Source organism: Eptesicus fuscus, chromosome 4 (assembly GCF_027574615.1).
Source record: "Eptesicus fuscus isolate TK198812 chromosome 4, DD_ASM_mEF_20220401, whole genome shotgun sequence".
NCBI classification, from domain to species: Eukaryota; Metazoa; Chordata; class Mammalia; order Chiroptera; family Vespertilionidae; genus Eptesicus; species Eptesicus fuscus.
The window spans coordinates 16,594,837-16,621,298 of NC_072476.1; the positions used below are offsets into that span (position 1 = coordinate 16,594,837).

Here is a 26,462-nt window from a genome sequence, read left to right on the forward strand (position 1 = left end):
CAAAGGCATGTTCAACCCATCCTGGGGTTGGATAAGTCTGTCAGTTGCAAGCAGTTACTTCCACGGCAGGGACCACATGCCAGCCTCCCAGGCCTCCACATCTGACAGAAGTTGGATGCTTCATGGGGAGGAAGCTTTGTAACTGCCCCAGCATTCACTCACCATTTGGGACCTTCCGAGTAGGCTTTACAGAGTCGAAAGGCTAAGACTTTAGGAACACTGGGCCCCAGCAGGGCTCTGTTTTCAAGTGGCCCCTGGATGAGCCCAAGGTAGATGTTTGTGGAGGTACAGACAGCACGTGACACACACACAACCCTACGCAGTGGGTGCTCCCGAAGTCCCATTGGCCCTTTGCTACTTTATAAAGTTTTGATGGTGTTATTCTTTTGTGTTTTTGTGTGTGTGTTTCTGTGTGTGTGTGTGTGTGTGTGTGTGTGTGTGTGTGTGTGTGTTTGGTTGTTTTGTTGTTGTTTTTTACATTTTAATAGAGATATGTGTATCCTTCTCCAAATTTCCTAGCCCATCTTAGCCTTGGAGCTAATGAAGTGACTTGGATGCTCCCTGTTGCCAAGGTGTTGGGATGTACCTTTGACTTTTCTTTTTAATCTAGAGATTATAGGAAGGGTCTAACCATTCACCATGGGGCTGACCGAGAACTCTGCCTGTCAGATGCTGATACGGAACAGACATTGCAAAACAGCCTTTTTTTTTTCTTCCTTCCCCTGTTCCAGTCTAATTTTATTTCTTGAAAGTATAAATAGCTGCCTATCAGAAATTCCTTAGTTTCTCTCCTCAGTTGCTTCCTGCCTCTTACCGTAGGTCCCTGGGCCCACGGGACAGGAGAATGAGTAAGTAAGACACGATTCCCAACTTCTGGGAGTTTGTAGCGTTCCTGGGAAAGACATTCATTAAATAGATAATTACAACACAATCTGGAAAAGCAGAGGAAGGAAGCGGAACCTGGCCAGGTAGAGGCACATAGATCCAGGTTCTAGGAGCAGAAGCCAGAGCCCGGTTTAGAGGGAATGACCAGGGGGCAATGAGACTCTCCCAATTGCATGGAGGGTATTGAAAATTGACCCTGTGGTTTTAAGTGCAAATTCCTGAAATGTCCTCCTGGATATATTTTTGCCACAATTATATTATTTTTATTTTGAAACTTCAGATCCTATTTTAGAAGTGTTTTTTGACCAGGGGTGCACAGAGGGGGCGGAGTAGGGCTTCCTGGGGAGCAGCGGCCCCTGCAAGGGCATGCAGGTGTGAGGCCAGACCTTGGCTCCTGTTGCTCTGAGCCCATTTTCCTCACCGAAGGGTTGTCACCAGAGTGGAAAGTTTAGGACTCTTCCTCCTTCCTGTCTGTGCTAGGAATCCTCTTCTAGGCTTCTCCCTGCCCCTCCAGGGCAGTCTCCAGGTGAGAAAGGGTTGGGCTGCCTCGTCTGAGACCTGGACCCTGCCTCTCCCTCTCCCAACTGGAGGACAGCAAGCCTTCCCTGAGAGTGCCCCTGGGGACATGTTGCCAGAATTTGAGATGCTGATGATCATGGCACTGGGAGTGACCGAGGTGACAGGCCTTGCAAAAGGCTCTGGTGATTCTGAGATTGTGGTCTGTCACACAGAGTCCCTTCCCTGCCCATTGCAGATAGTCATCAACTTTCTAGGAAACGGATGACCAGGCTGCCCAGGGGTCATGTGAGGCTGGATGGTTCAATCTAAAAAGAGCTAGAGAAGAGGAAAGAAATGAATCCCAGAGTTACAGTTTGTAACTGTGTGTGAACTTCAGGCATGCACATTTGCAGCTATCAAAAAGGGACAGAAGGCGGCACACACAAGAAAGCTTGGTTGGACAAAGCACTATTTTTTAGCAAAATAAAATAAAAATAAAAATGGAAAGGTCCTTAAAAACATATGTTAACTTAAAATTTAAAAAGGCCTTTCAAAGTGAGAAGCAGCAAGGGATTATTTGAGAACAATAGGAATAGCTGTTTGGGAATCACTAATTCAGGCAGAAGCCCAAATAGTGTTCTGATTAGGACAGTGGTCGGCAAATCGTGGCTCACGAGCCACATGCGGCTCTTTGGCCCCTTGAGTGTGGCTCTTCCACAAAATACCACGGCGTGGGCGAGTATATTTTGAAGAAGTGGCGTTAGAAGAAGTTTAAGTTTTAAAAATTTGGCTCTCAAAAGAAATGTCAATCGTTGTACTGTTGATATTTGGCTCTGTTGACTAATGAGTTTGCCGACCACTGGATTAGGAGACGGAGGCGATGGGTATTTATGAGAAAGGGAAGGGGACCGATGACCTCAATGGAAGGAAGGCATTTCTATTGGTGCAGATAAGCTAACATAGTGATGCTAATTCTGAACAATGTTTTCAGTTTTCAGTTTAGTAGTCCTCAGTGCAGTCGTCATAACATCTGCTTTCTTGTTATCTTTGCAAGCGGTTCTTTGGGACATGTTGCCTAGGCCCAGTCCTAAGGTTATTTTGTCCTGATTGTAACATTCCAAAAGTTCGAGTATAACATGTGAAGGGCAGTTCCTGGTGCATGGCAGCTGCGGCCCATGTTAAAGTGGCTCCGCTTACATTATTGTTTACACATGTAATAATTCAGCTGCGTTGGTTGGTCCCTCTGAGGGCCAGGATTTTTGCCAGGGGCTTGGGATAAAGAGATGAGCATGGTTTGCCTCTGGCCTAGGGGGATTCTGTGTAGCTAAGAAGACCAATGTCTAAATAAAAAGTTGTCCTACAGCATGACAAAGGATCTACTAGGGAAATTTTTTAAGAGTGATAGGAACATAGAAGAGGGAGCAATTAAATAAATCCTAGGGACTCAGAAGAGAGGAGGTGACTTTTAAACTACACAGAAGGGAGAGGGGAAGGCATTTTTCTTCAAATTGAACCACATGAAATTGCCCACATGCAAGCCTATTGAACATAAAACAAAAGGTTGATTTCTGATGGTTTATCCTAACAATAAGAGCCAGACCAGCATACAGATTGCATCCCTTTCACCGACTCTGATTGAATGGTGGTAACTGCCAGAAGCTGTGTTGAGAATGATTCGGAGGATTCCAGGGCCAACAGGAAAGAATAATATTGGAATTGTCCAGTTGTCTTTCCCGACTAAGGAATAGGACTAAATTAAACATAGTTGCCATACTTAAATGATAAGAAGCTTTAGAAACAAAAACACAGAAGTCTTAGGCTGTCCTCCTGGGTGCAGGCAGTCCACTGTAGTCAGAGGTGGATGGGCTGTGCTGGGGGTGACGGGGGTGTGGGTGGAAGACTCACTTCTGGAGACTCCTTAGACCGCTGTATCACAACGTGCTTTGGACCTTTGGACGACCTTGTAAACACTTCTGATACTGCTGCTTGTACCTCACTATCTATTCCGCCTGCTTTTCTAAGCAAACACACCCTACTCGCGCCCCCACCCCTGAGAAATGCACGGAGGTTACAGTGTATTCCTCCGCTGCTTTGCTTTTGCTTAATTCAGAGATTTCTTTTAAGAAAAGGTCACAGTGTACTGAGAGAACACACAATAAGTACTTTGCAAATTAAATTGGAGGATGTTTTTAGGTAACATCAAAACCAAGTCCTGTGATGGTGGACATTTTGTTTTACAAAGGTCAAAATCTTTGCATAAAGGATTCTTTTAACTACTTAGAGGGCATCCAAAGAAGCTATTTCAGAGCAGTCTCTCAGGACCCACAGCATAGGAAAGCGAGGAAAGCGTCATTATGCCCCGCCAGGATTCAGCCTTCTAGGGAATGTGCCTCATGTCTCATTGGGACCCCTACATTGCACTGGGGTTATTGAAAATCGGTCCATGGTTTTAACTGTGAAATACTCAAATGCCCTTCTGCATATATATTTCCTACAATTACAGTATTTTCCTTTTGAAACCCATATACCCCAAGAAATTTCAGATCTCATTTTAATAGTGGTTCTTTTTTTAAAAAAATATTTTTTTATTGATTTCAGAGAGGAAAGGAGAGGCGAGAGTGAGAGAGAGAAACATCAGTGATGAGAGGGAATCATCCAACAGCTGCCTCCTGTATGCCCCCCTACTGGGGATTGAGCCCGCAACCAGGGCATGTGCCCTGACTGGGCATTGAACTATGACCTCCTGGTTCATAGGTTGATGTTCAACCACTGAGCCAAACGGGCGGGCTTAATGGAGGTTCTTAACCAGGGGGTGCCCGTGAAGGTCTCGTGGAAGAATTTTTTCCTGTCCCACTTTCACTAGCTCCACTCCAGAAGGTTCTTATTTGGTAGCTCTCCTCTATCCCATGGAAACATTCGCTTCTCTCCAAGAGTTCCAGCAATGAGCCAAAGGGGTCTCACTGGAAAAGCAGGGTGAGGGTTAGGGCCTGTCTTTTCTGCTGGGTGTCTTACCTCCTGTTGGTTGATTTTAGACCCCGAATCCCATGGTCTGATGTTCAGTTCATTTGCTGTGCATCCCCGTCGCAGACCAGCCTCCTGACAGAACTGGAAATACCCGCTGCGGAGAAGTTAGGTCATGAGAAGGCTCATAAGTTACAATGAACTGTTCTCACCTACAGTAGGAAGAAAGCACGCAGTTTAGCAAAGGTTGATTATGACTCAGGCCCATCCAGACTCTTAATACATTTGCTACCAAGGGAAGGTCAGTGAATTCTCCTCTTACATCTGGGCTTTTGAGGGAGGAGAGGAAGGGGGGCTCTCCTCCAGCTATAAGCCCAGAACCCCAAGGCAAGCAGGAGAGGGACTAGGGAACATTCCTCCAGGCAGAACTTCCTCCCAGGGACTACTTCTCCTGGTCAAACATTGGATGGACTGGGCCGACCTGGTGTTGGGGGAGGAAGAGATGAGTGAGGAATGTTAATAGAATCTTTGCGTAACCTGGAAATAATGTACAAAAATCCAGAGAGACACCAGGATCACGGGAGAAGAGGAATTTGGGGACGGCCCCTCAGTCTCCCCCTGCGATCCCTCTGTTTTGGCTTGGCACCTGAGGGACAGGGGAATAGAGGCGAGGAGACCACCTTTGGAGTTGTGTCTGGGTTTTTACATCTGGAAACATTACTGTCTCTTAATGGCGTCCTGCGGCAGCCCCTCTCTATTTGGTGAAGCCCCACTCACTCTGGAAGTTCAGCTTGTGTTGAACTTGGGTAAGGTACCAAAAGGTTATATAGAACATCCCCCTCATTACCCGAGGGCAGGTCTCCAATGGTCCAGGTGAGTTCCAGGTTCCCTGAGGGTCAGGCTTCCTTTCATAGGGAATTGCTTTCCTGTGATGACGGGAGAATACAGAGACCAATGGAGGCGTTGACCTTGACCGGACAGGGAAGTGGACACAGACCCCAGGAATGTATTCCCAACATCAGGAATGGGCGGCAAGCTCCTCAAACGTCTCTCTCCCATTTTGCAAAGCCTTGGCGTTTGAGCAGCAAAAGGAGAGCAGACTTGATACCCCGAAGAGCCCTGGCCCTCATCCTTGGAGGTGGTGGTTGAGCCAAATATGGCATAGATTGAGAGAGATTTCGGGAGTCCACCTTTCTTCCCACCTTTCTTCCTCTTTGCAAGGATGAGCCAGTGCCCTTTGCTGTAAATCCGGGGGCAAGTCCTTCCTGCAGTGCCGCTGTGGGCGGTCTGTGGGGGCAGTGATGCAGCCTCTCCCATTGGGGGCTGGGAGCTTTAGGGGAGACATAGAAGTCATAGATGGTCTCACCCCGAGTCCACAGGGGGGTCTGGGTGGGTCACAGGACAGCGAAAGTTGCATTTGTTTCTTCCCTGTCTTGTGCTCTTCCTCAGAAGAACTGATTCGGACTTAAGTGTGTGTGGTGGGGGAGGAACACTTTTCTGTAAACATAGCAACACACGTGCTTGCCATTTGCTGAGTAATGATTCTGAGCCAGCCCCTGGGTTGGGCATGTCTCCGTCGTACGACTCACCACCCCTCCTGCAGGTAGGTATGTTCACCCCATTTTCCAGATGGGAATGCCAAGGCACAGAGAGGTACAGTCACTCACCATGATCACACAGCAAAGTAGTGTCTGAGTCAGGCTTGCTATCTCGTTCTCCCTGAAATCTCTACACCCCCCTTTGAGCATGGCATGCTGCTTCCGATATGGACCTGAAACTGGGGTCCTGGGCCAGCCAGACCCCTCTACGCCCACCCCGTGGGGAAAGGAATGATATGTGCTTGGTGGGCTGGGGGCGGGCCTCCACCGGCTCCCTCTGGCTAAGGCAGGGGCTGCTGTGGGGGTCCCATCATGCGCTCTGGGATGGGGCTATGTTTTCATTTGCCTGCCTTTCTCGTTTGCGTTGCCGGATCTCTCAGGTGTAGTGTGCCTGTTCCCAAACCAGATACCATCTATCTCTCTCTCTTTCGTAGGCACGGTGCTGTTGTGCCAGGCAAACCAGGAGGGATCTTCCATGTACAGTGCCCCCAGTTCACTTGTATATACTTCCGCAAGTAAGCCCATGTTGTGGCTCCTTTTTTTGTTTTGTGACATAACTCTGAGTCCACTCACCCTCCCTGCCATGTAAGTTCCCTTCCCCTCCCTCCGCACTGCCCTCCCGCGTGGCTCCCTCCAGGTGATTTTGATGTTCATGAGCATGTCTCTGTTTCCCGTTGCCTTAGCATCCAATCCCTCTGCTCATTACGTCTGAATCCTCACGTCCTGATGTCCCAGCCATTCTTTGTGCGGACCTGTCAGGACTGGGTCCAATGGATGGGACATGGGGTATTGGGGTGAGGGAGGGGAAGGGAAGGAGGGAAGAAGCTATAGCTCATTACCTGCCTTCTATCACAGCTTTGTAAATTCATAGGAGAAAATTTGAATTAAAACATTCAGGCCATTCAACGGGCACCCTAGCCTAGCAAAGGTGCTGTGTCAGTCCTTTTGAACAGAATTTCCTCACTGTGGGAAATATGAGCAGCCTGGGCTAGTGACTTGTTTGCTAGGCTGTTCTATCCTTGGCTATGTGATTCCATTGAGGAAGAGGAGGGGGAGGAGGGGGAGGAGGAGGAGAGAAAAGAATGTGGTTTTGTCCGCTCCCCCCACCCCATTTAAGTAGGGGAAACAACAAGTTAAAGGTTCTTTACTAGATGTAAGTATACCCATCAAGGACTAGGGGGAGGAAACCAAAATAACAAGGGAAGCCAGATCACAATGCTGAGGTGGAAAAAAAGGGTTTCTCTGCCTGGGGTGGATGCTCTGAAGAATGGCCACTCCCTCTTCCAATTCGCAGAGCAGGACCTAAAGTGCTCGCGGATCCCACATGGTTCCCACCCCCTCCTCAGTCTCTAGCCACAGTCTGACCTCGTCATCTGTTTCATACTGTGTGTCTACACCCTATGCAATTCCTATACCTGCCCAAACAGGTCCTCATTGGGATCCTTGCTCAGAAGTGAGTCTGGGACCTGGGGAGGTGGGATGCTACTGAGACTGGCTAGAGATAGGGTTGGGGAGAGCTGAGGATGCAGGCTCAGGATGATTAGAGGATGAGAGACAGGAGAAGCCTGACCACCTGCCAAGACCGAGCATCTCAATTCCCAGAAGTTGAGATAAACCCACCTCTTCACTGTGGGGCAACAGTTAGAAGCAGTGACAGGGACCCCAAAACATGATCATGAGAAGGCTTCAGGTCATGTGGGCAGCCAAGGGCTTCTCCCAATCAGAGCATAATCTTCAATAGCAGTTTCTACATTCATGAAATGCAAGGTCTCCGAGAAGCTAGCCATACCAGCCAGATGTGGTTCTTCCGGCATTTATGAAAATTGTCCCATTTGGGCCAGTGCAAATGCCTGTGCATACGTATCGTAGATGAGAATGCTACTATACATTTTCACATGCTCAACCTTGTTTTTGATGCTCGCAAAATCTGCACCAGGTAGGTTTTTTAATGTTTTTGCTTTACAGCCTAGGAAATGGGGGACACAGAGAAGTGGGGTGATTCACCCAGGACCACCCAGCCAGTATAGGGTAGATTTGCTTTTCAAACCTGGGGAAATTACTTAATCTTCTGGCCCCATTTGGCTCTAAACCTCATCATCATCCCACACTACTGGTCCCTCCCTCATCTCTATACACACTATTTCTGAAGGAGAGTTGGGTTGCGTTCCAGAGGGTTACTTTGTTTTTTTCTTTAATACAGTTGTCTTATGGGACCATCTGGGAGGAAACCGCCTATCTTCGCACTGTCCAGTGGGGGTGCTCCTGGGACCGAGACACTGACTTTTTCATTTTACTTAATTTCAATTAGTGTTACTCTAATTAGCCTTGAGAGGCTAATGGCCACCATATTGGACAGTGTGGCTTTCTACAATCATAGGCTGTATTTATATTTCCATTTTCTTTTCAGAAGGGCACGAAATAAATCAAGCTAAAAAAAAAAGGCTGGTTTTAATTGGTATACCAGTGGTCAGCAAACTCATTAGTCAACAGAGCCAAATATCAACAGTACAACGATTGACATTTCTTTTGAGAGCCAAATTTTTTAAACTTAAACTTCTTCTAACACCACTTCTTCAAAATAGACTCGCCCAGGCCGTGGTATTTTGTGGAAGAGCCACACTCAAGGGGCCAAAGAGCAGCATGTGGCTTGCGAGCCGCAGTTTGCCTACCACTGCTATACGATAGCCATTCTAGATTGACTCGGGGAAAGTATGTGTGATCGTGTCAAACACAGAACTAGGCCACAGTTCCCCATATTTATTTAAATTTGTAATTGTTTTTATTGTTGACAGTACTACAGATGTCCCCCATGTCCCCCCTCCACCCAGCCTCTGCCCCACCCCAAGCCTTCACCACACTATTATCTGTGTCCGTGGGCTATGCACATATGCATATAAATTCATTGGTTAATCTCTTCTAGTCTCCCACGCCCCTGCCCTCTGAGATCTGTCAGTCTGTTCCATGCATCCATGCCTCTGGACCTGTTTTGTCTGTCAGTTTATTTTGTTCATTAGATTCCACATATAAGCGAGAGCATGTGTTTACCTGTCTCCGTTCTCCATATTAAAAGCACTGAAACACATGGGAAATGAAACCATGTGATGCAGTGGTCAGCAAACTACAGCCAAGGGCCACATCCAGCCCACAGCCTGCTTTTGTAAGGCTTGTGAGCAAAGAATGAGTTTAGATTTTTTTGAAAGCATTATAAAAACAAAACAAAAACAGAAATAACGGGAAAGAGACATAGGTTGTCCACAGAGCCTAAAATCTTGATAATCTGACTCTTTATAAAAAAAAAGTATTCTGAACTCTGACTTAATGGATCCATTTTATTATTGAAAATTGACAATGGGACTGTTGCTTCGCTGTTTACAATACTTTTTTTATGAGTTTAAGAGTAAACATTTATAATAACTATAGAAACTGTATGATGTGTGCCCAACACCCTTCATTTTAAAATTGTATAATCAGTCATATTATCTACACATTTGTCATCCTATTATTTTCACTTATCCTGTCATGTGTACTTTAGGCAAATAGGTTAATGACCTCATAATAATCTGTTGTTTCATGATATTACATTTTAATCTATCCCCCCTCCATTTGGGGTACTTAGATTGATAGAAAATTTTTAAAAATAATAAGGAAAATCAATGTCCTGGTATGTATTAGTATCAAAGACAACAACAGTGACTAGCTAACCCTCCTATCCCATAACAAAACAAAACAAAAGCTGGCTTCTTGCCCCCCCAGTAATGGTATTTAGACTGACCAGCTCAGATAGTGTTTTGTAAGGGCAGCCAACCTGAGACCTCCCCTTCTCCAGCTGGGTGGCTAGAAGGGCCTTCCATTATCTGTATCCTGAGGCCACGCATTGCCGCTGAGTGTAAAGATTATCCATTCCTCCCAAAGCACTTGGCTGACACTCCCTTTCTCCCTCTTCTCCAAGTCAGCAATGCCTTTTTGGGCCAGGCTGTTTGCAGTTAGCTGTCTTCTTTGCAACATTTACTTGGGTTTCCTCTTCCAGATTAAGGTGTATATTCCGGTACAAAGTCACACCCCATTTTCACCAGACTCAGTCACCTGAGCTGCCTCTCCTCCCTCCAGGTCTGACATACACCTGGGTAAGGGCCAGAAGCCTTGTCTTTGAGGTCTGAACAGTGTGGCCTCTTTTTCTCTCAGGATCCAGCCTTTTCCGCAAAAGCTGAGGCCCCCCTCTCTTCTCAGCCATTGTTGAGGGTTCACCTGTTTTTTTTAGCTTGAAAGTGGTTTCTCGCTTTGGAGGAACAGGTGTGCTCCTGGAAAAGGGGGGCATGCATTGCACTTTCGTAAATTGTATCCTCTGTGTTCACTGGCTTCCATGAGCACTCCTGAGTTTGTATTTGTTTCACGCATCTTTACCTGACCTTGGATGTTTTAGACTTAAATTGTCCTGTTTTGTAGCCAAATAGCTCATCATCTGTAAATAACACCCTTAAATGCAGTAGGGGAGATGGTTTTTAAAGGAACCCTGCTGAATTAGTCAGTAATGAAAATAACTCTACTGAAGTTATCTGTTTTTTAAGATGCATTTTTGCATAATGGGTTTTCCCCCTTAAGTGAACCATCCTCATAGTACAACCCAGGACATGAAAGCATTCAGAGAAAGGTTTGCACGCAGGCACTGTCAGTACAGCCTAATCCCATAGAGTCTCCCATCTCATACCACCGACTCCAGTTTCTTCTCCTCATGCCCTTTAGCCTAGTGTGAAACCCTAGTTCAAGTGTCATGGGACACCAAACATCCTCTTACATGTCCTCATAAACCACTCATTCGGAATGTACAATGGGCCTACTTTCTGCCAAACTTAAATAAAGTCAGAGCAAAACTCCAGAGAATAAGGGAAGATCATCTTGCCCCAAATGCAAAACATGTGGTATTAATATTGTTGTCTTAAGAAATTAATTTCAATCAACTAAATTAATCTAATAAAATACTTTTAATCATTTTAAAACAAATTTTTAAAATTAATTTGAAAGAGGAAAAAAAAAAAAGAAAGAAAGGAAGAGAGATAGAGAGAGAGATGGATGTGAGAGGAAAACACCAATTAGCTACCTCCTGTATGTGTCCCGACCGGGGATTGAACCTAAAACCTAGATATGTGACCTGACGGGGAATCGAACCTGCAACTTTTTGGTGTACAGAATGACATTCTAGCTGAGCCACCCAGCTAGAGCAATTTTAAAATAATATTAATTAATTAATGAACCTTGTGTTTGCTTTGAATAGCGAACAACACAACCCCTAGGCCAGTGGTGGGTAGGCCCCTCCTCTCCGGAGTGAAAGGCACCAGCCACGTGAGCACTGTTTGCACACAGTGAATGCATAATATAAAAACGTCTCCAGGCCGAAGTAGGAAGGTAAAGAACATCTCACCTCTCTTCCAAGTGAAGGCATTACTCTGGTTTCTACTCATTGAAACACGCAGCGGTAAATCATTGGTTCCATAAATATGAAAGCCCACCTCCAATATGGATCAGCAAAGCCAGCAATCACTCACCCTCATTTCCATATGGAGTAGATGTTTCCAGAAGGAGGTAAATATCACCAGCTTTATTTTCTTCACCATTTTACGAATAGATTTTCAAAGACAAAAGAGACATGGGCTCACTATAATCAGGGAAACATGCTAATAAACCGAAACTCACACGTATGGAATAATATGGTAAAAATATTCCCACTTTATTAAAAAACAGAAGTTCTTCAAGTAATTCACATTGAATCCCTGGTAAGTATCTCTCTACATGTTTTCATAATAATGCAAAGGAGGACATACACACATGCAAGGGGTAGTGGTAGTAGTACGATTTTAAACAGGGCAGTGTACACATATGAATCATGTTTCATTTCATTTAAGAATACACGTGAACCATCTCCTGTTAAGCCTTTTGATATTGTCATGCTGTTCCATGACGTGGGTGGTCCACAGTTTACTCAACCATTCTCTATCCATGGTAGTTCAAGCTCCTTCTTTTTATACCACCCCACAAACACCCTGACACACCAGAGCTTCACATTTTACATCTAGACTCCCAAACATGGGACTGTTTGTTCCGTCCAAACATTCTTGCCAGCACCTGCATATTTTGCTTTTTTTAATTTTGCAAATTGGATGGATGAAAAATAGCATTTCAGTTTGCTCCAGTGAACATTTGCCTTTCTCCCAGTGAAGAGCATCATCCTTCACAAATTTAATTGTCGTTTGGATGTTACCACTAGTGACTTTTCAATACACATCTGCTCATTTCTCTCATGTGTTTTCTCATTTATTTTAATTCACATTGAGAGATCATTATTCATCAGGGAGAATAACCTGAGTATAGGATAGATGTTGCCAATATCTATCCTACTTCGGTCATTTGATTTTGCTTACATTCCAGCATATAGTCTTAGTTATATAGGCAAATATATCTGTCTTTTCTTTTGTTAGTGACACCATAGTGCCAACATGGTCTGTTCTGGTGAGAATTCTTCCTAGCTGGTAGATGATGGCCTTCTCACTGTGTCTTCATATGGCACTCTAAAGGCACTAATCCTTTCCTGAGGGCCCCATCCTCTTGACCTCATATAAACCTAATTACCTCCCATTTCTAAGTACTAGCATAGTGGGATTTAACGGGTCTACATATGAGTTTAGGGTTGGGGGCAGTGAGCAGACTTTAGTCCGTAGGAAACACCTTGACACAGAGGGGCCAGTTTCATTGTCAAGGACTCGGAAAAAAAGCATTTTTCAGCAGCAATTTCTGTATGGTTCTATATGCTTATCAATGCAAACAAGTATTTTCACATAGTTACATGGAAGCCACCACTTTCAACCTATGCAAAGACAAATCCTAAAATAAAAGCAAGATAACTGTTTATTGCTCCTAAATTTTCACCCCTGACAACAAGGGGAAAAAAAATCTGTTATCACAGGCAAATACTCAGGAACCTTAATGTTATCGAAATGCAAAGTCATCTCCTCCATTCACTTTTATGAAACTCAAGGGCAAGTGCTAGTGGCATAGTTTTAATTGATATATTGATTGCAGATTGTATGGAAGTAATTGTGTGGAATTCATAAAACAATGATTTAAGTGGCAGAAACATACATAAATCAGGCCTGCACTTTCTACATTTAGGTAATGGATAGAGCTTCCATTGGTTTCTGTAATTAAAGCAATGGCCTCACTTAATTTATGGCTTCCTCTTTCTTCTGCCCAATACAGAAAATGTCACTAGACTGAGTTCAATAATAGAAAGTGCACATCCAGGGCATTGTGTTACTGATACATCGGTTTAAAAAAAAACACACATGTCCTCTTTCCAGTAACTCGGAGCTTCCTGGCAGCCTCCCAGAAAGGCTTTTTAACAGTTTCTAGAGAAGAATAATCTGGGACCAGGTTGAGGAAAGTGAGGCACTCCCCTCAGACAACATTTACAGAGGCTCCAGGAAGCTCAGTCATCAAGGTGAATAGTATGTTGATGCAATATTTCAAAATATTGGCATTGAATGGAAAAATTTCATGGAACAAATATTAACATTTTTCCTAAGATAGGATGATTATTATTAATTTATATTTTGCCTTAGGATCCAATATGGCTCAGCATAGCACTTCTTAATTTAGATTTTAAAAAGATATTTCTATTGATATTTTTTAGAGAGAGGGTAGGGGAGAGGGAGAGAGAAAGAGAAAAATGGATGTGAGAGCAGAACATGGATCTGCTGCCTCCTGTGACCTCGGGGATTGAGCCCACAACCCAGGCATGCCCCTGACCTTGAATTGAACCAGCAACCTTTCGGTGCACAGGACAAAGCCCAGCCAACTGAGCCACACTGGCCAGGGCTCTTTATTTAAATTTGGACTGTTTCTCATGAAATGTTTGGCAATAATTTTATTTTTTTTAATTGCACTGAACTATACTTCATCTTGATTACTTGTTTCTTTGGCGGTCCCTCATTTAAATTTTACACCCAAGGTGAGTGCCTAACTAATCTTACCCTAGTTCCTGCCCTGATATATAAAATAATAATAATAATAATAATAATAATAATAATAATAAATGGTTATTGAGAACTTCCTATATGTTGAGCATTCTGCTAACCATTCATATGAACTTTTTCAATTAATCCTCACAAGTTAACTATGAAATAGGTATGATTATTCTGCCTCCTTTTACATGAGAAAATTTGAGGTCAGAGGGATTAAGGAACTTGTGCAGTGTCCCACAGCCAGATCAACTTGAACCCGGCCTAACAGAATTTCAAGACTTCCACCTTTACTGGTCTCTAAATTTTCCCACCAGTGGCTGCAAACCAGCAGTGCCACCTGCTCGGCTTCTGGAAACGTCCGCACAGGGACTGGTCAGGCAGAAACTCTAAGCAGCTGCCCAGCCTCTCCGCTCATCCCCTGTTGTCCTTCCCATCCCAGGATTTCTGGAGAGGCCGTTCTTCCCTGTCTGCTCTGCCTGGCCAGGGTTGGCAAAGTTGTTCTTTAAAAGGCCAGCGAGTCAATAGTTCCAGTCTTGTGGACCACCTGGTCTCTTGAAACTCACCATAGACTATACATAAATGAATAGGTGTGGGTGTGCTTCCAATAAAACTTTATTTACAAAACGGTCTTCAAGCCAGATTTGGCCTATAGGTTACCAACCCCTTTGTCAGACCATCATTTAAAATGGGACAGCTGTAAGATTTTCAGCAATAAAGAAAAATAAAAAGGTGGGCAGGGCACAGGGCAGCTGGCTCCCTGGGGGTGGAGATAAAAAGACTTCTTCTTTTTAATATATTTTTATTGATTTCAGAGAGGAAGGGAAAGCAAGAGAGAGATAGAAACATCAATGATGAGAGAGAATCATTGGTCGGCTGCCTCCTGCACACCCCCCTCAGGGGATCGAGCCCACAACCCGGGCATATGCCCTTGACTGGAATCAAACCTGGCACCCTTCACTCTGCAGGCCTATGCTCTATCCACTGAGCCAACCAGCTAGGGCAAAGGAGACTTCTTTTCAATGTGCACCCTCATGCATTTTTGGCATTTTGAATTATTTTGTCACATTTTAAGACAAATAATGGAAGGTAAACATGTCAAAGAACACCCTCTCCCTGATACATATTAAATTAGAATGTAGACATAAATTCAGACTAGATACAATTTCAATTGATGTAGTTTTGCTCTCACAATAAACAACAAACAAATCTGGATGTGGGGGCTTTGTTTTGGTGCTGTTTTCCTGGGATAGATAGTGAGACTTTCTCAGCCCTCCCAGGATCCCTCACCCTCCACCCCGGCCTCTTCTGCTTCCTCCCACACACTGCCCAATGCTGGCTGTCAGAGAGGCTCAGACGGATCCTTCTGATCAGGAATCAGCCAGTGCTTCATTCCTTCTGTGTCCATGACTCAGCATTATGGTGACAGCGTGTGCCCTCTGTCACTGTCTCTGAAACAAGCCCTTCCTCTTTACTCATCTGTCCTTTGATGGGGAAGGGGTTTGAAAATGCATCACTTTATTCAACCAATCTTCATCAGGTTCTTTCCACATGCCAGGTACCATTCTATGCACTGTGACTACTAAGTGAACACGAGGTCCACAAGTTGACTCTGTGGTGCCTACATTCTCATAGACAAGATAGATAATGGACAGACATATAAGGCTAAGATCTCAGAATTGCAAACACACTACTCCTAGGGATATTTGGGAGGTCTTTCCCATTCGGAGATTTACCCACTGTTAACACCTCCTGGTAGGTGAACTAAATATCCATGCTTTCCCCATCATTCCACACTAGAGATAGACACACTTAGCTTCTGCAGTCCTAGTTCCCTCGTTGAATTCATGGAAGAAGAGATTTTGAGACACCTACCACGTGCCATGCTCTGCCTGTCGCCTCAATCATAGCACACGCCTGATTGGACTGAACAGTGGTTGTCCACAGTTGGACCCAGCTGTCGGCAGCCACTGCTGATGAAGAGACCCCAGAAACCATCCTTTCTCCATCACCCGAGCACCATCTCCTCGCTTTGCTCCATCTGCCCTGCGTTCCCACGGCCCAGCACATCTCTCATTTATTAAGAGGTTACTTTTAAGAGTCGTTTTTTTCCCTAGTGATTCTGCCTGGACACCAGTTTTCAGAAGTGGTTCATTTGTATTTTCAGTTCCCACCATTTCCAGCCCAACTGAGTTAGCTCCCTCATCCACATCGGTGTGGTTACTTTGGCTGGATAGTAATAGTCCCATTACTTCTTCTTTGTCCTTTTTTTAAAAAAAAATCAATTTCAGGAAAATAAAAAGAAAATCACTAGTAAAACACCCTCCACCCTTAGCTGCTTAAAGGGAAGAATCTGCGGAGAAGCCACATTCCAGGCAGCTGCTCTTGGCTCTCCGGCGCTCTGGCTATTAATCTCCATGCAGAATGGTGGCTTTCTTCCTTTTCAGACGGGGGTCTCCCTTCTGCAAAAGACGCCGGTTGCAAAACCTGCCGTCCCGCGGTGTGCCCCCAAACATCTTATTTGTCTTGATATTTCTTTCACAGAAACACATATGACAGATAAGGAGTCACCAGAGGATGGTTTGCTTTGTGTCAGACAGATATTAAAACAATAAACCACGTTGTCCTGGGATTCCCGTGCTCGCACAGCCAGAGAACAAGGCCAAGATGAGACGTTTCTGAAAGGCAGCGAGGCAGTTGTTTGGGGGAATTCCCTGGGAACCCGAGTCCTGTGATCCCACTGACAGAAAGCACTTTTTAATGCTCACGTTTTCTTAGGAGAAGCCGCGGACTGCCTGGTGCAGCTCTCCCATTTAACTCCTCCACCATGCCCACCTTCCACCGCCCCTGGCAGGGGCCAGAGGGAAATCCTTCAATGAGTTGAGAAGCTATTTTCCGAGTTCATTTTTTATGTGCTCATCTGTGTGTCATTGGCTTTCTCAAACTAATGTGGATTTAAAATAGAAAGAAAGAAAAAAAAAAAACCCACAACCTTCTATTCTGAGTTCAGAGCTCTGAACATGAAATTTGCAGGGGCCAAAGATAAGGTCCGGTTGATTTCCTGGAATATAAAGGGGCGGTTTGATACCATGGTGCAGATGTGCATTCCTGGGTACCCAGCTTTGCAGGTGGAGCCACGCCCTCTCATTGGCTGCAGAGCTGGGGGTGAGCATGTTAGGAGGGAAGTAAGAACATCCAATGACACTCATATAATTCAAGTGCTGGCGGGGGGACTCAAGGTGCTTCTTGCATAGAAAGGTGTCCAACTGCAGAGGTTCCCCCCCCCCCTTTGCCTTATTTCTCTTCAAAAGTGACTCTATCTGCACAGTGTGGAGATTCATAAAAGGGAAACTGAGCTTGTCTCCCATCGAGGGAAAAGAGCCTGGCGTAGTCCATTTAAACACGATAATTTAAACAGTTGCTTCACTAAGGACTCCAAAACCATCAATTTCTTAAATCATGTTTTCATTTATGTAAAGCTATTTTGTCGCTACTGGAGAGCTTGTGGGGAGTGTGAACAAAATGCAGCTTTCAGGACCAAATAGCACACCATGCCTTTTAGATCTGTCTCCTGGGGTTTTGTTGGCATGTGGTGTGGACTCCTGATACCCCGTCACTTTTTATGGAAAAATAAACAAACAAAGACACAAAAACCACCTCTATGGGCACACCTGCTCAAGGATCTATATTATCCCCATCCTTGGTGAATGCGACAGGGATCTAAGCACCATTTCCCAAAGATCGTTTTATTTATTTATTTTTAATTAGTTTTTTTCAATTACAGTTGACATTCAATATTATATTGGTTTCACTTGTACAGCATAGTGGTTAGACATTTATATTACTTACAAAGGGCGCCCCTAGGCCCGCATAAGTCTAGTACCCACCTGCCACCATACATAGTCATTGCAATGTTATTGACTGTATTGCCTATGCTGTATTCTACATCCTCATGACTTTTTATAACTGGCAATTTGTACATCTTAATCCCTTCACCTTTTTTCACCCAGCCTCTAAACCCTCTTCCATCTGGCAGCCATCGGTTTGTTCTCTGTATCTATGAGTCTATTTCTGTTCTGTTTGTTTATTTTACAGTTTTTGTTTTTCAGTTTCCACATGTAAGTGAAATCATATGGTGCTTGTCTTTCCCTGTCTGACATTTCACTTAGCGTAATATCCTGTAAGTCCATTCATGTTGTTGCAAATGACAAGATTTCATTCTTTTTATTATGACTGAGTAATATTCCATTGTATATCCAAGATATGAAAGCAACCTAAATGTCCATTAGTATACAATTGGGTAAAGAAGATGTGGTGCATATATATGCAACCGAGTATTACTTGGCCAAAGATAATTTTAGCCCCTAGTATTGGTTCTGCAAAGTTCTCTCTGAGCATCCACATGATTTAGTGAGAAGATCTGGAATCAGGCAGAGCGGGGCTTAAATTGTCATGGTTACACTAGAGGTGTGACCTTGGCCTAGGCGCTTTGCTGTGAAGGTATTCATGGATACCCACTCACCTGTGAGCATCAAATATTGTTGTGAAAAAACCTTTCCATTTGCTTGAGGCAATGTAGCTCCTCAAACAAAGGCGTGACCCTTCCCTTCTTTCTTAGAAGCCATATTCTGCAGTACTTGAGACAGTTCACCAAAGAAGCTGGTCTGGAAGGTTGATGTTGGAATAGTGACTGGACAACTGGATCATTTCTGCATGGTCTCCTTCATTCTGTTCTACTTGGGGGTCTGGGGAGGGCTCCAGTTCTGACATCAGGCAGGGGACCCCTAGGTCCAGATGGCTTGCTTAGCAGGGGTGGGGAACATCCAGCCTGCAGGCCATACAAGGCCAGGGAAATCATTTGGTCTGGCCCTGCCAAGGCATTAGGGGTGAGTTAATTAAATGTTTGACCAAATATAGCAGGCTAATTTGTAAGTTGATAATTTTGTATGGCCTGAGAATGATGATATAAATATCCAAATGGCCCTTGGCAGAGAAAGGTCCTCCAGCCCTGGCTTAGGGTGTCACTCAAAGGATTAGGACTCAGTCTTTCAAATCTGGAAGCTGGCTCTGAAAATCAGATGGCCTCAACAAACTATACCCACAGCGATGGCTGGAGGTAAGATGATGGATGCCTTGGCATCGTGTCCCCATCCGGGGAGCCACTGCCACCCCCCTCTGAGGGCCTCGTGTGCGGAGCTGCAGCAACCCCAGAGAGTCATGGAAATCCAGCCCAACATAAGGAAGCTAATTTATCTCACTTGCCCTGTTTCCTACCTGGAGAGGCAATTCACCGAGCTTGCTGTTTCAGCCAGCTGTTAGCTAGATCATGAATGATTTAGCAATGGAGCCTTTACTGTGTATATGCACTCGATAAAGTAATTATTTATAGAAATTATTTGATTTTTTTCCCATGGCTGCCTGAAAAAAAAAAGCTAAATTTTAACACCAGTACAGGTTTTGTCAAACAAATAGATTTTGGCAAATCGCTTCATCCAAATTAAAATAGACCTCAGCATCTCCCAGTTTTGTCTCCAACATCCCATCAAATGACAGAAAGCACTTTTGCAATGCCTTCTGTGGTCCTGCCAAGTCAAACACTCCAAGATTGAGATTCATTCTCGTTTTGCAGGATGAAATGTTACAAAAATCCTGCCCCGGGGGGTATTGTCAATACCTGTGCGTAGACAGATCACAAATATGTCTTGTGCGCAGTAAAAGCCCATCACTGCACATTCAGCCACCATGGCATTCCACACATTTCTGTTGGATTAATCTGACCATTTGTAACCTGGGAGAAAAGAGGCAGCTACTTGAGGAGGTAGGCAGAGGAGTGTGGCAATTAGTCACAAACCAAGGCTTCTGTCCTCATTCCAAGTTGCAAAGACATGAATGATGAAAGAATACCTGTGCATGAGCGTTGTGTGTGGTTTTGCTGCCGTGTTTTGAATTTGTTTTGAAGTTAGGAAACATTTCTGCTTTGGTAACACCAGACTCATCATTTAGAGTACATCTCTGTGTGTTCATTGTACTGTTACTACTATTATTACTTTTTTTTGGTCCATGACTCATTTCTTTCTGAGGAAGAGATTTATTCTAACCATGTTGTGAGTAAAGTAATAACTGATAACACTATTAATTCTGTTCAGAAAAAAAAAAAGCACAACACTCCCAAATATTATGGAAGTTTCTTGCTCAAATCTTCCAAATCTGGGAGAAAAATTCTAGTTGAATTGAGTCATAAGGAGCTTGTTATTCTGACAGTGATGAGGTTTGTGTGTGTAACACCATTCTAGTGCGACCCAGGTCCATTGCCGGGAGAGTCCATTTCCCCAACATTTCTGGATTGTACACGGCCCCACAGGCTCGCATCCAGATGTGGAGATAAGCCCCAGTAGAGAAGGGAAACAGCTTGCCTTGGACTCTTATTGGGAACATAAATCAGTAGTGACCCCTGCGGCCTGTATCCAATTAGTAGAAAAAGAGCAAAGCCCTTCCAGGTGTCTTAAAATCTCAGAACATAAATAAAGAACGTTAGCAATGCACCTGCCCCGTCCTCCACTTTTACCCCCTGCCCCCACCCAACAAAGAGCACACTGAGGTCTCAGGGAGACTTGTCAACAGATTCCTCTGCAGATGAACTCAGTCCATGATGAATTGGGGCTGGTTTTTTTTTTTTTGGATGCAGTATGGACATAGGGAAATGATAATAGCAGCTTGTACAGACAATGGGAAGGAAGGAAAATGGAGAAAGTCTTGTCCAAAGCTGACATGGGCTGCCTTTGTCCTAGTTGCCTGTTGGGTAATAGGTCAGATGATAGTCTCTCTAGTGTCAAGATGTTTGAGTTCAGATAATTGGGTGAGATTGTGAGCCGCTCTGTATCTTCGGTTCCTCCCAAGAAACTAAGATTGTCATTATACCTGGTTTCTATGGTTTTGTGAAGAGCTGGTGAGTGAACTGATGGATCTGGAGGTTAGCAAGTGTGAGTAAATAGTAGCTGTTATAACGTACAGTCAGATCTCCTGCATTGGCAATGGAGTACGGGGCGGTGCCATTTGCCAGCTGTATTCACGATGCTGCTTGGATTATTCCAGTTATCACTGCCGGAACTTTTAGACACATAAGGTCCAGAGTCCCTTACCACTGATGTTCTCACTACACCAGGTTCTTGTAGAATCTGCATCCTCCCTATGCAGCATCTTACCAAGTCCTACAGGTTCATGAAGCATCACCCATTTTTCTTCTGTAACTGGACCACTTACTCTGGCATTTTAGTTTATCTGACAATATAATCCATAAACATTATAGGGCTTACCTTGGACCAGGTAACCCTCTAGGTGCTGTAGACACAGTATTGACCAAAATAAAGTCTAAAGTTGCAATCAAATAAGAGATTGAAAGAGTGATTAGTGGAGTGGGTGGGGGGAGTGATAGAGACTGTGGAGGCAGGTAGGAGATGGAGGGTACAGTTGAGAGGAAACGCCTTGGAGGAAGAGATGATGTTGGAACCAAGATTTGAGTGAGACACTGAACAAAAGACAGAACCTGCAGGAGCAACTGAGAAGCAGCAGCCAGAAACTGGGGGTACATGTGGCCTTTTAGGCTCATACAGTAAAGATTCAGGTCAATGACTTCAGCCTGGGCAGTCCGACCAGTACAGTGTCACCATCTTTATCCCCCTCAAAATAGGTGCATTTCTCTCCAAGTTCAAATCCTTGCCCATCCCTTCCACACAGCCTATAACAGCCTAGAAACTTCTGGCTAATTTGGATTTGACTAAAACTTTTGTACCGTGACGTTATGCAGAGAGATTCAATTATGGTGCGCAATGTTTTGTGAGTAACTACCGCCCATAAAAAGTTAATTAATCAGGGCTGTGTCAATTTCCTCGTGCCATGTCAATTTGCTGCCAGGTAATTAATCACTAATCACCCACCAAGCAGCAGGCCGGGGAACAATCCACGAGCCATTTATTGTCTTTCCCCAAATAAATGGCACGCGCAGCCAGGAAGAAACACATCTTGCCTTTCATAATATTTTTATCGACACTTTTGCAAGTTGTAATAGACTGAAGCAACAAGCAGCTGCAGTTCAATGGAATATGAATATTAAAAGAAACAAGTGAGTGGAGATTTATAGGACATTGCGTTTCTGTTATGTCAGTTTTGAGATTAAACCGAGCAAATGAACAGTGAAAAATTACTCTTCCATGTGGAGAATGGTGATTAGACTTGTACATTAATTAGAAATTTTTGTTTTCCTATTCAATGCATTTCAAATGAGGGTGTCCTATAAGGAACTGTTTGTCCAAAATGTAGATTTATTCACTTCTAAACAGCGGTATTTAATATCAACCTGCATTGCTAAATGAAACGAGAGTCGATCCCAAATATGTGTTTCAGAATAAAATACGTGAGTGCGAGAACCGGAGATTCCAACAAATTAAGTGGCTCTTTTGGGCTTTTCGTAAGTGACGGAATGGATGGTATTCTTCTTTTTCCCCCTAAACCTTGAAATTATTGAATTTAAAAAAAAATTTAAGCCTTTCCATTTTTACTTTGACCTAGAACTAAATATGTCCCATCACATGCAATTTTCCATGTAATGTCATTTAAAGATAGTGACCTAGTTGTGTATAAATTCTGTTATTAACCAGTTCGATGTACCTTTACTTGAGATCCATTTTAAACAAACCTTTTTGCCATTTGGAGAGAAAAAAAAATCATTCTCTTTCCGGCTCTTCATTGTGATGTGTATCACAGGATGCTCTGCCTCTGAAATGGAGCTTTAGCTGGCTGTTTATTCACTTCAGTGTGTTACCTATTATGCCACTTCTTAATTTATGGTCCAGCGTATGGAACAGGAAATCCCTCAAGGGGAATCCCACAGAACCGTGCGCCTGCTGTTGAAATCGCGTCTGCACCCCCAGAATTATGTGAGTGAATATTTCCTACCATAAACTGCCCACAGAGCAATCCAACCCCAGATTAGCATGAAGGTTTCTCAGTCTTGAAACATTCAAAGGAGGGGGTGGTGAGGAAGTGGCTTTGTGGGGGACAAAAAGAGAGCCCCCCCTCCTCCATTCCGATGGCACACCTTTTCCTGGGCATCTGGCAACCTCATGCAAATTCAACCCAGCGCACAAATGCAAAGAATAATTGCCCATTAAAGCGGTTGTATATTTTTACGGCTTTGATGTAGAATCTGCCCCCTGTCGGCTTTTGCATCTGCTACTCTGCTCTCTCTCCCAGAGCTCTAAAACTTTAATATGCAGTTTAGCACCCTCAAGTATTTTCCACTGGTTTTGTGTTTCTTCTCTTGGGATTCCTGGGCTGGTGAGATGATCTCATTTGTGTTTATTTTCTAAGGTAAGCACCACTTTGTAAAAGAGACGGAGGGGGGAGGGGTGCGAGCATGTGTTTGTCACGGTAAATACATTGAAGGCAGAGCTCATAGAAGGTTGGAGGTGAAGGCTTTGTCTTTGAGGGGGAGACAGGAAGCAGCGGACACGTGGGTAAATGGCTCATTGGGCTGGTTGATACACCCACGCATCTTCCAATTAAAAACGTTGCTTTTCTTTGATCCTCCAGCACATCACAGTACGCCTCTTGTTACATCCCTAAAGTTTCATCCCTAAAGTTTCCATTTCATTGAGTCCCAGGGTATAGAAAGAACTCCCTATTCCCACTTACGGGGATGGTTACTCCACTCACCTCCCCCAAAATGAGCTCTGGGTATAAATCGAGCTGAAGGTTGGGAGTGGGTGGGCTGAGACTGTTGATGTATCAACAAGATGCTCAATTGGTATTTGCTCCGAAAAGCTCTTGCCCTGTTTTCTTTGGGAGAAACTCATTTTTAGCTTATGAGCTAAATCCAATTTTCGTTGCAGTGATATCAGATTTTTCACTTTGATTCATGCTGGATAAGGTTTCAGAGGGAACCTTTCCAGGATAATGAACCTATGGGTTTTCCCCTCCCTTGCCTCTCTCTTCTCCTGCCAAGAACTAAGGATTTATACTGTATCCATCAAGCAGCCTGCACACTCTGCATTGATTCCCATAGATGGCCTGTTTACATGTTTATTATCTTGACGTTCAACTAGAAAAAAAAAAAATCAAACTCCAGCGTTGAGGTTCAGAAATGCCTCTAATTTGGTGTCTTTTCTTTCCAACACAGTTCTTTAATTTACATTTACCAACCAGTATTGGGCAGGGTGACAGTGTATGACTTTTGTTAACAGTGATTTAACAGACGTGGAGAGGACACTCTGAGTTTCCATTTGGCATTTGGCACTAGATTTATTAAACATTTTTTTAAAATATATATTTTTTATTGACTTCAGAGAGGAAGAAAGAGGGAGAGAGAGAAACATCAATGATGAGAGAGAATCATTGATTGGCTGCCTCCTGCAGGAGCCCTACTGAGGATTGAGTCTGCACCCCAGGCATGTGTCCTTGAGTGGAATCGAACCTGGGACCCTTCAGGCTGCAGGCCAATGCTCTATCCACTGAGCCAAACCAGCTCGGGCTTATTAAACATTTCTTACCCACTTGCTGGATCCAAACTCCAGAAGTGGGGCGTTGATAGATGGCATGATAACTTTTTTACTCAACATAAAATAAGTGTCTTGCCACAAAGAAAGTGCATAATGAGATGTCTCTTTCTACAAGGTCCAAGGACAAAGCCGTTTTGGTGGTGTTTAATCTGTATCTGAAGCATTTATTCAAGTAATTGCTTTAAATATGCAGTTAACCATGTCCCAGCATCTACAAACCAGCATACCTGGTGGGCAAGTGAATAAAAAGTAGTTGCATCTTATGTTGACTCTGAAGGAAGCTTGACAAACAGTTGTGGCGTTTTTGCCCTTGAAATTGACGATTTGTCTTAGTGGCAAGAGAAGAGAGCCCTGTTGTCCTAAACCACCCATTGGAGAACAGCCTTGAAGGGAGGTGGGAGGACACATAAAAGGCACAGCTGCAAATCGGACAAGTTAAGGGTTATAAATATTTGCTGTTCTTTCTTATTGCACAAATGCATTGCATTCAGAGACTGTGATTCGCTGGGCTGCCAGGAGCATGGTGTGGGGCTGCAGGAAGGAAGGCGCCTTTAATAGGTATCACCTGCCTGCTTTTCCCCAGGACAGGAAACCCATCTTCAGATCCTGACACTGTGCAGCAATAAAAGGGCATTGATAGGAGTTGAGGGTTTGCAATAATACCAAGTCCAATACACTTATCCAGCTTGCCTCCCCATCAGAATCAAAGATATTCCGAGTCGGGTTGCAATGTCTGGGCCAACTCAGCACCAAAACGTATGGATGCAGAAATTATTTTTATAAGGATCATGATTCAGATCCAATTGTGTCATCTGCATACTGTTTTTCTGCAAAAGCTGGGCAAGGCATTCTGTATAGAAGACAGCGTTATGAAAGATGGGAAGTACAGAGGTAAGCCCTTTACCCCCCATAAAGAAGCAGCTTGGCATTGCTTAACCACCAGGAGGAGTCCAGGCACGATGTTAGGTACCTGAGGCTGCTCTGCGCCAGGCAGCCTTGTAAATCAGTGGGCAGAGCCGAGGTGCTCACTGCCCTCATGGAGCTTGCCTTCATTCCAGCACCAGCGAGAGTCCTTCAGCCCTGGGGTGCAAGCTACTGGATTGTCAGTACAGCAGGCCCTCCAGTAACATTGTTGTGTTATAATGCTGATGAGGTGCAGTGGGCACTTAGCTCTTGTGTGCATCAATTAGCCTATCCTATAAGTTGGTTTGTTACTGGTATGTCATTTCGCTTACAGCCGCAGCATCTATTGAGGATGTGAAGGGAGGACTTACTGCACACCAGGGAAGTTCATGGCAGCCTTGTCCAGAAGAAGATGAACAAATAAAGAGGAAGGAAGAGGGAGGGAGGGAAGGAGGACAGAGGGGAGAAAGAAAGAGTGGGGAAGGGGGGATTGAGGATAAGAAGGAAGAAAGAGGAAGGACATGCTCATTAGTGATGATGACTAACCAGAGACCAGCAGGCCCCTTGGCCAGTCCTCAACTGGCAACCGGAAAGCGAGAGCTGAGCTCATCCATGTGGGAGACTCGCACACTTTCTCCAGGAGGCTTTGCTCCAATGCATGAACTATGGAACCAGCTTAGTTTACCTAAGGGGACCTGGGCCCCCCGGAAAGCAATATTTACACCAGCAGTTGATGTGAGGTCTTCCCTGTGTACCTCTAACAAAATAAGAACTCCTCGCATCTGGCCTGTGTAGAGAAGCCCAAAGAGCCTGTGTGAAGGCCCGTCAGTACCTTTTCCTGCCTCGGGAAGGACATTTTCTCTGTAGGAAACGGGGTGCAGGTGGAACCCTGGCTCTGCCCTTTAGGCAGCCTGTGCCCCCCTCGCTCTGCTGCCCCGCTTCTGTTTCATGTTATCGCCCAACATCTAAATCCTCCAAGAATTACTGTAAAACCGGCTTGTCGCTGAGAGGGATCTTGCCTCGCTCGCTCGGCACCGCAGCCGGCGATAATGAAT

General features: G+C 44.4%; 1 protein-coding gene across 11 annotated transcripts in view; it reads left to right on the forward strand.

The window, feature by feature from the left end:
* RBFOX1 (RNA binding fox-1 homolog 1) overlaps window positions 1-26,462 on the forward strand; it is a 371,606-nt gene that overhangs the window by 283,536 nt on the left and 61,608 nt on the right. For 8 of the 11 annotated variants that reach the window (XM_008141611.3, XM_054714703.1, XM_028145557.2 and 5 more), the window contains one exon: window positions 6,377-6,457. The exons of the other annotated variants lie outside the window; for them this stretch is intronic. In XM_008141611.3, coding sequence (XP_008139833.3) covers window positions 6,377-6,457 — 81 coding nt within the window. The remainder of the gene's footprint in view (window positions 1-6,376; window positions 6,458-26,462) is intronic. 11 annotated transcript variants of the gene reach the window in all.